The sequence below is a fragment of the Bufo gargarizans genome, chromosome 1, assembly GCF_014858855.1.
Source record: "Bufo gargarizans isolate SCDJY-AF-19 chromosome 1, ASM1485885v1, whole genome shotgun sequence".
NCBI lineage: Eukaryota > Metazoa > Chordata > Amphibia > Anura > Bufonidae > Bufo > Bufo gargarizans.
Genome location: NC_058080.1, coordinates 314,304,518 through 314,318,538, shown reverse-complemented (window position 1 = coordinate 314,318,538; position 14,021 = coordinate 314,304,518). Strand labels below are relative to the sequence as shown.

At 46.9% G+C, this 14,021-nt stretch overlaps 1 protein-coding gene across 1 annotated transcript in view; it reads left to right on the top strand.

Moving 5' to 3' along the window:
- The window catches only part of LOC122946111 (fibrillin-2-like), a 160,276-nt gene that overhangs the window by 28,824 nt on the left and 117,431 nt on the right, over positions 1–14,021 (top strand). Inside the window, exon 3 of the mRNA XM_044305466.1 lies at positions 4,916–4,998. Within this exon, the coding sequence (XP_044161401.1) occupies positions 4,916–4,998 (83 nt within the window). The remainder of the gene's footprint in view (positions 1–4,915; positions 4,999–14,021) is intronic.

The window sequence follows — 14,021 nt, the reverse complement described above, 5'->3', positions numbered from 1 at the left end:
TAAAGATCCAAACCCAAGCCTGCCTATTATAGACCCGACTCTGGGATCGCTGAGCTGCCTCCATATGCTCCCTAACAAGAAGCAACACTGTCTTTATACGATCTTGCATCTGGGTAACGTACTCAATTACACTTTTATGTGTAGTGGGTTGTTGTTCCCATGCCTCTTTGGCCAGGTCCAAGAGACCGCGAGGGTGTCTGCCATATAGCAGTTCAAAGGGCGGAAACCCAGTGGAGGCCTGGGGTACCTCTCGCATTGCGAACATGAGATAGGGCAGAAGGAGGTCCCAGTCCTTCCCATCTTTAGCCACCACCCTTTTCAACATATTTTTTAATGTTTAGTTTAATTTTTTTACCAGACCGTCCGTTTGCGGATGGTAAACGGATGTGCATAACTGTTTTATGTGCAGCAACTTACGGAGTTCCCTCATCACCTTGGACATAAAAGGGGTCCCTTGGTCAGTCAGAACCTCTTTAGGTAGTCCTACTCGGGAAAACATCTCCATTAACTCTTTAGCTATGAGTTTGGCCAAGGTGTGTCGCAGTGGCACCGCCTCCAGGTACCGAGTGGCATAGTCTAGAATGACTAAGATGTGTTGATGCCCTCTGGCGGACTTTGGTACTGGGCCTATGAGGTCCATAGCTATTCGGTCAAACGGTACTTCAATAATCGGGAGCGGTACTAGGGGACTACAGAAATGTCGCTAGGGGCTATTTATCTGGCAGGTCCGGCAAGACTTACAAAACTCTTCTACTTCTTTGAATATGCTAGACCAGTAAAACCGCTGTAGAATACGATACTGAGTTTTCTGAAGCCCCAGGTGACCCCCGAAAATGTGTTGGTGTTCTAGAGTTAACACAAGCTTGCGATAAGCCTTGGGGACCACCAACTGTTCAATAGGCTCACCCCATATTTGGTTTACCCAATACAACACATCCTGATGAACCACAAAATGGGGAAACACTGACTCTGCCCCAGGTTGTTGTGGTTCACCATGTACTATTAACACATTTTCCCATGTGCGAGATAGGGTTCGGGTCCCGACGTTGGGCGGTACCAAAATTATCCCCGGAGACATTGAGGTCTGCCAATTCAGGACCCAGTGGCAAATCCTCCACATCTCCCACCATCACACTTAGAGGGTTGTCTCCCCCTCTTCCACTGAAGTGGCGGTCACCCCTACTGCTGGCCCTTCGGTCTCAGGTTGCCAGGGTTCTGGTATCCCACCTGAGCTGGGTCACTCTGCTAGGTTTGCCCCTGTCTCATGGGTATCAGTCACTCTCATAGCAGGCCATAGTACCAGCAAGCCCAGGAAGTCTCTCCCTATTATAAATTCGTAGTGTATATTTGGGGCAACTGCCACTTTGTGAGTCCATCTGCCAGCTCCGTGGGATAGTCTTTTAACTCTCAATGGATGCACATGACCCAGACTTTCCGGCCAGTATACAACGCTGACCGTACCAGGGGAGCCCTAGGGACACCAGACTCCCTGAGTCCAGCAGAGCCTCCGCTGAAGTGTCTCCTACCTCTACCTGGCAAAGGTGGTTTAGAGTTTTTGAGGTACCTGCTGCACAAAGCTTCCTGGCACATAGTGACTGACGGTAGCCATAGTTAGTATCCATGGGTTCCACCTGATGGGGACAGTCAGCTCTTACATGGCCAAGCAGACTATCAGAGCCAGATATGTAGAGGGTACACCCTGGGTGGGTTTGGGTGGTACAAGTCGCCGGGTCTGGGATGGAGATTTACAGGGGTTGACTGCCCCCCTCCAAAAATAACCCCCTGTAACAGTTTTAGTAGCCTCGTAGCACTCAACCAGGTTCACCATTTCTAGGGCGTTGCCAGGAGACACCTAGCCTATCCAGTGCTGGAGAGGGGGTGGAAGAGCCCTCCAGAACATATCAGCCAATAGTCTATCCAGCATAGCCATAGGACTCAGCACATCAGGCTGTAGCCATTTTTGCAAGAGGTGGAGTAAGTCATAATTCTGAGTCCTTGCAGGCTCAGTCGGCTTAAACCCCCACTTATGTACCCGATGGATCCGGACCTACACATTCACCCCCAGTTTTGCCAAAATCTCATCCTTTACTTTTTGGTAGTCGGCCCCTTATCAAGTCGAAATACACCCGCTGGAAATCGAATGCTAGGAATGGAGCGATGACCTCAGCCCACAGGTGACGGGTAGTTTTTCCCTGATGGCCACTTTCTCATACATCGCCAGGTAGGTTTCGATGTCGTCTGCGGGGGTCATCTTAGGACTCATGGCACAGACTGCTGTCCGGGCATCATGGACACTCGGGGTTGCTCCTGCTGTCTGCAAAGCCATCACTTGTTGTAGCAGCAACTGGTTAGTCTCCTGCTGCTGCTTATTAGCCTTGCGTTGCTGCAGGTTTGTCTCTCGCTGCTGCAGATTAGCCTCCAGGAGGGCCTTCACAACATCCTCCATTTTGTCGTGGGGCACTGGTTGTAATACAGCTGGTTTAATGTACGACATACAACCATGCCTGAAAAATGCAGAAACCAAAATTATTGCCGTTCACGCCAGCCTGACTGCTCATGCCCGCATCCACCACCAATTGTGGGATTTCGCTCTGGTAGATAGGGTAAGCGGGCGCAGTACTGAGGCAAAATACAAGTTTTTAACTCAAACCATCAGTGTTTATTCACACTTGAGTCTATTGAACAAAACAGCACGTCTTTGCAGTCTCGGTGTTAATTCACACACAATGGAAAGTTCATATAACACAAGTCACCTTGCTGGCAGTTCTGCCTTCAGTAGTCCACAGCCGGCTTTAGGGGGCCTGTTTCCCCAGCATGTGGCTCTCAGCCCTCCAGCACGGTACCAAGCCTCAGATCCTAAAAACAGAGACATCTCTGCTGAGCCCAGTTGCCTATTTAAGGATGGCCAGGTGCTGCCAAAACCCGGACCGGCACTTAAACTCCAGTCCGGTATTTGACCTCACCTGGCTGTAAACCAGCCCGGCTGCACATGCTGGGAGGAAAATACCTGCCTTGCCAGACACAACCCCTTACTGTGTCACACTATGTAAAAACAGTAGGGCCCCATATAGAAGTGACAGTTCAGCTTTACAGGAATATTTACTTCCATTCAGCCTTATTCTATACTTGTATAGTCGCTTTCTGCCCTAAATAAGTTCAATGTCAATAGAGGAATACTACTCTTACTCTTTCCTTAACCCTATTTTTTCCAAACTTGAGTATTATGGCTGTGTATTTTCATGTATTTTTTATGGATTTCAGCTCCTTGTTCTCCTAGTTAGATACAAAGCAATAAAAAAAAAATAAATCTGCAAATTCTTTATTTCGTAATAGTCACCAAATGTGCCATTATCTGGCTCACATTAAAAGTATATCTATTAAAAGCTGCATAACTTTTTGGTAACCCCATTTTTGATTGAAAACACCTTTATTACAATCAATCGTTATACATACATACTTTAGTACTGTGACGCAGTTGTGACGCATATTTTAGTACTGTGACGAGGCAGCACTTAAATTACTTACAGTCTTCTTTGCAAGCATGGCATTGTTATGTAAAGCACAGGCTAGCCTACACTATACATCTCAATGCATGCTACAACCTGTTCAAAGGCTATCTGAAAATGTTGCGGATTGCATATGTTTTTCCATGTGGATTGTCATGCAGAAAAACCACAGCAGAAAAGTACCAGCAAAATTAAGGAGATTTGCCAAATCTCAGGATAGGTCATCATTAATATCATGAAACTGGAAAACTCCTTTAAATAGACACTGGGAAGTGAAAGAGGCATCTGTTGGTTAGTAGCTGTAAGATAACCTGGTAGATTACACACAACTTAGATGGTGCCAGCAGCATTAGTGTTCTTATTAGGAGGCCAATGTTTTTGAGTTGATAACCTTATCTAGTCTAGAATGTTTATTTCAGGTACAAGATTCCATCTCCTATTAGACAGTCTGGCCAAAATAGACCATGAAAAGGGGCAGACTATTTTTACACACAACCATTCGTTGACTTTTGGTTCTATGAAGTCATGATATTGACGGTACCCTTGCTTCATCCTTACTATATAAAACACAGGATCTTTATTTTATTCCTGGCATGGAAAGTTCCATGGCAGAATACCAATACCAACCTTCTTTGTTAAAGGAGTTGTCCGGGATCAAACACATTTTTTAAACATGCAATATCACCTTGTCTAGCAGTTTCAATGTCCCCCTGTTGGCTTTCAATATTTTCAGCACTTCTCCAGTGCTGCTACGGTCCCCCACGGAATGTTTATATTTCTGAAACTGGGTTATGTCATTTCCGGCCGCACTGCCTTGTGGGTCCCATCCCCGCTGCCGAGGCCATTCGTCACAGCAGTCTCCATTCCTCCATGTATCCCTCCCCCTCCTTGCTATTCCGCCTCCTGACACTCATATATAAAGTAGATGGGAGGTGTGGACTATGCTAAATAGCATAGTTCTCTGCCTCCTTCTTTAGAGGATAACGCTGCTAAATGCCCGGTGACGTCACCAGCCCAGAGGAGGGGTGTTGCCTAGCACTGCCAGTTACTGCTTACTAACCTCCATCCCTGCGCTCTGCAGAATGCCCTTGTGTGCCTGTGACGTCACCGGGCTCCTTCCGAAGCGGAAGAAGAGGCTTCACTCTCCACAAAAGAGCCCGGTACGTCACTCAGATTTAGAAAATCCTCACTTCCGTCTGGCAATTTGGATCTGATGAATCGGGGGATCACAATAGAAAAATAAAGTTAACACACAGATATATATACACTACAAGGTGACTTTGGTGGTATTAAACAAATGTCACCAATCCCGGACAACCCCTTTAAGCCATATGACTGTTTCCTATAAGCATTTTTTTCAGATAATTCACAGTTAAATAAAGCTTAATTTTGTTTTATTTTCTTTTTAGACCAAATGTTTGTGGATCTCGGTTTCATTCATATTGTTGCCCAGGGTGGAAAACACTACCAGGCGGAAATCAGTGTATTGTTCGTAAGTATAGATTTCCTTTCTTCTCAATATTAAGGAACCTCTTGCAAAGTTCACTCGGCACCAAATCTGGTCTTAAATCTTAGGAATATAAAAAATTGTTGTTCAGTGTTGTGGTCAGGTCTATTTTTCTTACCACCTTCCAAGTCTTCTAGCTACATTATTCAAAAACTGCTATTCAGGACTTTACGCCTATATGTCTCTTCTTCACAAGCTGGGTGTTCTGTCCAAGCTTCACAGGTTTACTATTATTTACATGGGAAGGCAGCATGTACTTGAATGGTGTCTTGAATTGTAATAACTTGTGCCAGATAATTTTAGCTTAATGACCTAGCTTAAGCGTCTGTTCCTCATCCTGGGGTTGTGAAGTCACTTCACTGTAATGCATGGTGGTCCTCCGTGTCTTAAGGATAGTAGAAATTTCCCTAATTTACCGTTTGTGCACTAAAAGACAAAGTTTGCCCCATTTGAGTCATGTAATACTGTGACTTCTGAGGTCAGCAACACTGAAGACTTCCCTTTGTTTCTCCCCTAGAGGTGTTACAAACATGCCATATGTACTTATTTATCCAGACTGAGGCCTTATATGGGAATTTTTCTGCACTGGGCCTTGGGGATGATTTCCTGTGCTTTGCTTTTGCAGGTGGTAAGATAGTTCTCGATTCACAGGAGGTTATATCAACATATGTATCCACTTTAGAGATGCATTTAATTCATGCAGGATGGTGAGATTGCCTCACCCTCAGTCTGACCTATCTGTTCTTTAAAGCACATTCATAAATTCTATTCTAAACTGTCCATATTTTAACACAGCCTTCAGAGCAACGTAAATTACAATTCTCAGAATCAAATCTTAATGAACAAAGGCAAATGATGGCAAACCTCTACACCTTTACACCTCTACACTTTTCCTAAATGTTTCATTTGATGCTAGCTAAAAAGTCAACAAATCAATAAGGGATTACACATATCAAACTGAAATATTAAAGTATAGCAATTTAGTTTACACACTTATATAGCTCTACTATGTTACGCAGCACTTTACAGACATTAGGATCAAGCAGTCCCCAATGGGGCTCACAATCTAATTATGTCCTTGGATTGTAGGAGGAAACTGGAGTACCCCGACACAAACATGGAGAGGACACACCAACTCCATGCAGATGTTGTCCTTGCTTGGATTCAAACCTAGGACCCTAGCGCTGCATGGCACCAGCTCTGACCACTGAGCCACAGAACGTACCCCTTAGACAAGAGTTCCCCTGAAAGAATCACTAATCTAAAACCAGGAAATCCCAGAGCCCCCCACAACTCCCTGGAGAGGAGAAAACACAATCCTTACAAAAAATGGACCGCAATATCCTTATGACCAATTCTGAAATGTTCTCTCCCTCAGAGACCATTCAGAATTCTTCTAATCAGTACCCCACTTGATCTATTAATGTTTTCTATAACCGTTGTCCAATAGATCAAACACTTGTGACATAGCATATGAACCAGGTCAGTATTCGACCTGTTACATCTTGGATAACATAGTTTTAATCAAGGATCAAATTAATTAAACACTTTAGAAGTATAACACTTTTTTAAGCAGAGTGCAACAAAAATGACTGCAAGATTCATAATATATTATTTCTGATTGTAACTGGCACCATTATTAAAGCATTACTCCATAGTAACATAATAGCATAGTTTAGAAGGCTAAAAAAAAAAAAAAATCTGTCCATTCAGTTCAGCCTGTTATCCTGCAAGTTGATCCAGAGCAAGGCAAAAAATCCCTGCAAGGTAGAAGCCAATTTTCTTCACTTTAGGGGAAAATATTCCTTCCCGACTCCAATCAGGCAATCAGAATAACTCCCTGGATCAACGACCCCTCTCTAGTAGCTATAGCCTGTAATATTATTACGCTCCAGAAATACATCCAGGCCCCTCTTGAATTCCTTTATTGTACTCACCATCACCACCTCCTCAGGCAGAGAGTTCCATAGTCTCACTGCTCTTACCGTAAAGAATCCTCTTCTATGTTTGTGTACAAACCTTCTTACCTCCAGACACAGAAGGATGTCCCCTCGTCACAGTCCTGGGGATAAATAGATGATGGGAGAGATGTCTGTACTGTCCGCTGATATAACCCTAATTTTGCTAATCTTTCAGGGTACTGTAGTCCACCAATTATTACATTAGTTGCCCTCCTCTGAACCCTCTCCAGCTCTGCTATGTCTGCCTTGTTCACAGGAGCCCATAACTGTACACAGTACTCCATGTGTGGTCTGACTAGTGATTTGTAAAGTGGCAGGACCATGTTATCATCACGGGCATCTATGCCCCTTTTGATGCAACCCATTATGTTATTGGCCTTGGCAGCAGCTGCCTGACACTGGTTTCTACAGCTTAGTTTTCGGTTCACTAAAATTCCTAGGTCCTTTTCCATGTCAGTGTTACCCAGTGTTTTACCATTTAATATGTACTGGTGACTTGCATGATTCCTTCCCATGCGCATAACCTTACATTTGTCAGTGTTAAACCTCATCTGCCACTTCTCTTCCCAAGCCTCCAATCTATCCAGATCCATCTGTAGCAGTGTACTGTCCTCTTCCATGTTAACTACTTTACACAGTTTAGTGTCATCTGCAAAAAAATAATATTTTACTGTGCAAGCCTTCTACAAGATGATTAATACATATATTGAAGAGAATAGGGCTGAATACTGACCCCTGTGGTGCTCCACTAGTGACAGTGACCCAATCTGAGTGTGTACCGTTAATAACCTCTTTCTATCACTGAGCCAGTTACTTACCCAGACATTTTCCCCCAGTCCAAGCATTCTCATTTTATATACTAACCTTTTATGTGGTGCTTTGGAGATGTCCAGATATACGACATCCATTGATTTGCCTCGGCCAAGTCTAGAACTTACCTATTCATAGAAATTCATCAAATTAGTTTGACATTACCGATCCCACATGAAGCCATGCTGATATGGCGGTATTTGCTTATTTTCATTGAGGTACTCCAAGATAGCATCTCTTAGAAAACCTCCAAACTGTTTACCCCTGACAGATGTTAAACTTACAGGCCTATAGTTTCCAGGCTCTGTTTTTGGATCCTTTTTGAATATTGGCACCACATTTGCCATGCGCCAATCCTGTAGAACACTTCCTGTTATTATAGAGTTCTTAAATATCAGAAATAAGGGTCTGGCTATGACATATACTTAAATATCTTAGGATACGGGGGTGTATGCCATCTGGTCCTGGCGATTTGTCTATTTTAATCTTTTTAAGATGCCACTGTACATCTTCCTGGGTCAGATAGGGCACTTTTAATGGGGAATTTATTTTTGCATTCTTAAACTGACATTATTTTATTCTGTGTATACAGTGAAGAAAAAAATATTTAATAGCTTTGCTTTCTCCTCATCGCTCTCTGCAACTCTCCCCTCATTACTCTGTAAAGGGCCGACACCTTCAGATTTATACTTTTTACCATTCATATTATTGAAGAACATTTTAGTGTTAGTTTTACTCTCTTTGGCATTTAATCTCTCGGTCTCTAGTTTGGCTGCTTTTATTTGTCTTTTACATATTACATTTTTTTCCTTATAGTTTTTCAATGCTTCCTTGCACCCCTCCTGTTTTAGTGATTTAAATGCTTTCTTTTTGTCATTTATTTACTTCTTTACAATTCTATTTATCCATATTTTGCTTTTTTGAAGTTTGCTATTTTTGTTCCTCCCTGAAGAACACACTGGTATTGTGTTACTGTTTCTATCACTTCCATCTATGAGAACTCTTAGCTGTGTTTATTGGGTTTTTGAAGACTTTAAAAAAATATATGAAAAGTACAAAATATTACTTCTGGGAACATTAGACATGCATATAAATTGAACATAAAATTTCCAAAATGTAATGTTATGTTGTGCCATAAATGCATGGAATGTGTAAATTAGAATCCCATATTCTTGTTTACTTTCTAAAGAGGTTCTGTCAGCATTAACCCTATTAAACTAGACATACTGCCTGGTAGGGCTCATCATACAGATAAAAAACTACGGTATTCCTTTCTTTGGTCTATATGCTAAACAGCTGCAGAGAAATCTTTTTTTTTTTTTTTATTCATATGCAAAGTTATTTGAGCACTGCTTTGTAACACTGCCTGTGCTCTGCGCACTCCCCCCTTCCCTTGATTGACAGGGCTAGACATCAGCATGCTGAGGCCACAGCTGTGTCCCAGCATCTACCTATCATCTAGTACAATATAGTAAGGCCTTTTATTGTTGTTATATGATTTTATATTATTTATTATAGTATAGCCTTTTATTATGGGTTAAATAAGAGAAAAAATAACTGAAAAAAGTTTAGGGGAGTTTCTCTTTGGACTTGTCATGGTCTTACCTTCTCACTGTTCTCCTTCGTTTGACATGTGCTGGCGGCCATCTTGGTTTCTGGGGTTCTTGTAGCCTCCCACCCTGCGGCTCCTCCTTCCCACTGGGAGGAGCTGGATGCCTAGCTCATATATATAGAAGGTCTGTGGCTTCAGTTCCTTGCTTGGTCCTCCTGTGTGCACATGCTTCAAAGACTGCTGCTGCTTCTGGTTCCTGATCCTGGCCACGTCTGACTACCCCGTTGGTTTCCGATCCTGGCTTCGTCTGACTACCCCGTTGGTTCCTGATCCTGGCTACGTCTGACTACCCTCCTGGTTCCTGATCCTGGCTACGTCTGACTACGCAAGACCCTGCTTCAGTTTAGCCATCCGTTTGGACTTTAGCTACGGCTTGATTTTCAATAAAGCCTTCTTATTCCACCTATCTCTGTTGTACGTCTGGTTCATGGTTCCATGACATTAGGACCAAGCCATGAATTCTGACGGTACAGGGCCATCCTCGCTACCTACGCTGGTTGCCAGACTTGATCAGCAGGATCACCTGTTGGGTCGGTTCGCTGTGGCGTTACAAACCCTGCTTGAACGCACGGCTCATTTAGCTTCCGTTGCCGATGGGTCGGTTGTCGCTCCTGGGCCCGCTCCTACTGCCGCTCCGGTTGTTGCGCCAGAGTCTACCCCGACACCTGTTGCTGCACCTGCGGTGTTTCGGGGTATGACCGGTTCTGCCCCCCTTCCACAGCGCTTTGGGGGAGAGCCAACTCAGTGCCGAGGTTTCCTTAACCAGGTGGCCATTTATTTCGAGTTGCTGCCACATGCCTTTCCTACTGAGAGATCAAAGGTGGGCTTCTTGATCTCGCTGCTCTCGGACAAGGCCTTGGCCTGGGCCAGCCCTTTATGGGAGAACAACAATCCGGTGGTTGCCGAGTTTTCCGGTTTTGTTGCTTCTCTTCGGAAGGTATTCGATGTGCCGGCTCGTGCTGCCTCTGCTGCGAAGCTCCTTATGTCCATCAGACAGGGTTCACGATCCGTAGCTGAATACGCCATTGAGTTTCGTACCCTGGCAGCAGAGGTGGGCTGGAATAATGAGGCTCTGGTCGCTGCTTTCTCTCATGGTCTCTCGGATGCCTTGAAGGATGAGATTGCAGCCAAGGACCTACCAGTGGAGCTCGAGTCCCTTATTTCTTTCCTGATTTTGATTGACACCAGACTCAGGGAGAGACCTTCCTTTAAGGAGAGCCTGCGGAGGCCTTCTAACAGATTGGCGCCTACGTTTGCTGTCCCACCCGTGCCTCCCTCTCCTCCCACGCCTCCTGGGGATGACTGGTCTGGGGGTCAACCCATGCAGCTGGGGGTTGCTCGCCTGTCCGAGGGGGAGAGGGTACTCCGGAGACGCGAGGGCCGATGCATGTACTGTGGTCTCGGTGGGCATTTTCGGTTGGCATGCCCGAACCGTCCGGGAAACGCTCGCACCTGAGATCCTGTCGGGGGCAGATCTTGGGTGGAGTCTCCTCGTCCCCGGTTTCCCGTGTTGACAAACCACTGATTACTGTTGTCCTCTCCTGGGTCGGGGGCTCGGTGACGACCCAGGCGTTGGTGGACTCTGGTGCTGGTGGCTTGTTCATTGATAGTGTGTTCGCCGCCGCCAATTCCATTCCTCTGCAGCCTCGAGGTTCCCCACTGGCTCTTGAGGCGATAGACGGCAGACCCCTTCTGCCGCCACACGTGACTCAGGAGACCCTTCCAGTGGGGATGGCCATTGGTGCCGTTCACAGAGAGTCGGTCTGTCTCCAGGTTATTTCGTCTCCACACTACTCGGTGGTCTTGGGGTACCCCTGGCTCCAGAAGCATAATCCGATTTTCGATTGGAGATCGGCCGAGATCCTCTCGTGGTCACCGCAGTGTGGGGCTAGTTGCATCCATGGGCCTGTCAAGTTGCTGTGTACTTCCTCGGACTCTCTGTTGCCTCCTGAATACGAGGAGTACCGGGATGTATTCGATAAGGTGCGTGCGGTTGCCCTACCTCCGCACCGCCCATACGATTGTGCCATAGAGTTACAATCTGGTGCCGTTCCTCCTCGTGGCAAAGTCTATCCACTGTCGGTAGCGGAGAATGAGGCCATGGAGGAGTACGTGAGGGAGGCGCTTTCACGCGGACACATTCGCAAATCCTCGTCCCCGGCAGGGGCTGGATTTTTCTTTGTGAAAAAGAAGGGCGGTGAGTTGAGGCCTTGCATCGACTACAGGGGTCTCAATCGCATCACGATCAAGAACGCTTACCCGATACCCTTGATTTCCGAGCTGTTCGATCGCCTCAAAGGGGCCACGGTCTTTACCAAACTCGACCTGAGGGCGGCATATAACCTGGTAAGGATCAAGGCGGGCGATGAGTGGAAGACCGCGTTTAACACCAGGACCGGTCATTATGAATCCTTGGTTATGCCCTTTGGGTTGTGCAATGCGCCCGCAGTCTTCCAGGAATTCATCAACGATGTTTTCCGTGACCTGTTGCAGCAGTGTGTGGTGGTCTATTTGGATGACATCTTGGTATATTCTGCATCCATGGAGGCCCACATTCTGGATGTCAGACGAGTGTTGCAACGCTTACGAGAGAACAAGCTGTTCGGTAAGCTTGAGAAATGTGAATTTCACCGATCCCAGGTAACCTTCTTAGGTTACATCATTTCCGCTGAGGGGTTCTCCATGGATCCTGAGAAGGTTTCGGCTGTCTTACAGTGGCCCCAGCCCAGTGGGCTTCGTGCCCTGCAGCGCTTTTTGGGCTTCGCCAATTATTATCGGAAGTTCATCAGGGACTTTTCCATGCTAGCCAAGCCTCTCACGGATCTGACCAGGAAGGGCAGTAATCCTCAGGTCTGGCCGCTCGAGGCCATCCGAGCTTTTGAGGCTCTAAAGTCCGCCTTTGTGTCGGCTCCGATTCTGTCGCATCCCAACCCTGGGTTGCCTTTTGTCCTCGAGGTGGACGCGTCTGAGACGGGAGTAGGCGCCCTCCTGTCTCAGCGTAGAACACCAGAGGGTCCTCTGCTTCCTTGTGGGTTTTACTCCCGGAAACTGTCTTCCGCGGAGTGCAACTATCAGATTGGTGACAGGGAGTTATTGGCCATCGTGCAGGCCCTTAAAGAATGGAGGCACTTGCTCGAGGGCTCGGTGGTTCCGGTTCTCATCCTGACGGACCACAAGAATCTGACCTACCTCTCTGAGGCCAAGAGATTGACACCACGTCAGGCCAGATGGGCTCTGTTCTTGTCACGTTTTAATTACGTGGTCTCCTACCTACCCGGCTCCAAGAACATCAGAGCGGATGCCTTATCACGGCAGTACTCCGAGCTGTCCGGGGAGGAGTCGATTCCGACTACGGTCATACCCCCGAATCAGATCCTGGCTGCTATTCGCACCAGCCTGACCTCTCCTCTGGGTGAGCAGATTTTGGCGGCTCAATCTGGTGCTCCCTCTGGGAGACCCAACGGCAGATGTTTTGTGCCTGAGGAGTTGCGCACTCGGTTGTTGCGAACCTACCATAACTCCAAGGCCGCGGGGCACCCTGGAAAGAATCAGCTGTCCTGGGCGGTTTCACGTCTGTTCTGGTGGCCTTCTCTACGTTCCGACATCGCCGCATATGTAGCGGCATGCTCCGTTTGTGCCCAGAGTAAGTCCCCTCGGCACCTTCCGTTGGGCCTTTTGCAACCCATAGCCACCGGGGAGCGTCCATGGTCACACCTGGGGATGGATTTCATTGTGGACCTTCCTGCATCCCGAGGCCATACGGTCATTCTCATGATTGTGGATCGGTTTTCCAAAATGTGCCACTGTGTTCCTCTCAAGAAGTTACCCTCTGCACAAGAGTTGGCCTCGATTTTTGCCAGGGAGGTCTTCCGGTTGCACGGTTTGCCCAAGGAGATTGTGTCGGATCGGGGGAGTCAGTTTGTGTCCAGGTTCTGGCGCGCCTTTTGCTCCCAGTTGGGGATTCATCTCTCTTTCTCCTCGGCCTACCACCCTCAGTCCAATGGGGCCGCAGAACGATCCAATCAGGCCTTGGAGCAATTCCTTCGTTGCTATGTCTCCGATCACCAAGACAATTGGGTTGACCTCCTGCCTTGGGCTGAGTTTGCCAGGAACACGGCGGTGAACTCTTCCTCTGGGACGTCTCCCTTCATGGCCAATTATGGGTTCCAACCTGCCGTGTTACCGGAGGTATTCTCTCCCCAGGATACTCCGGCTGTGGAGGATCACCTTTCCGTCCTACGTACTTCTTGGGTACAGATCCAGAGGTCCCTTGAGGTCTCTGCGCAACGCCAGAGACTCCAGGCTAATCGCAGACGAGCGCCCGCTCCTTCCTACCAGGTCGGAGACCGTGTATGGTTGTCCACCCGCAACCTCAACCTTCGAGTGCCCACTCCCAAGCTGGCGCCTCGCTTTGTTGGTCCCTTCCGAGTGCTTCACAGGGTAAACCCGGTAGCCTATGCCCTTGCGCTTCCTCCTGGCATGCGGATCTCCAACGTGTTTCATGTCTCCCTGTTGAAGCCATTGGTGTGTAATCGTTTCACTTCCTCGGTTCCTCGGCCCCGTCCGGTCCAAGTGGGCAATCGTGAGGAATATGAGGTGAGCAATATCCTGGACTCACGCCTGGT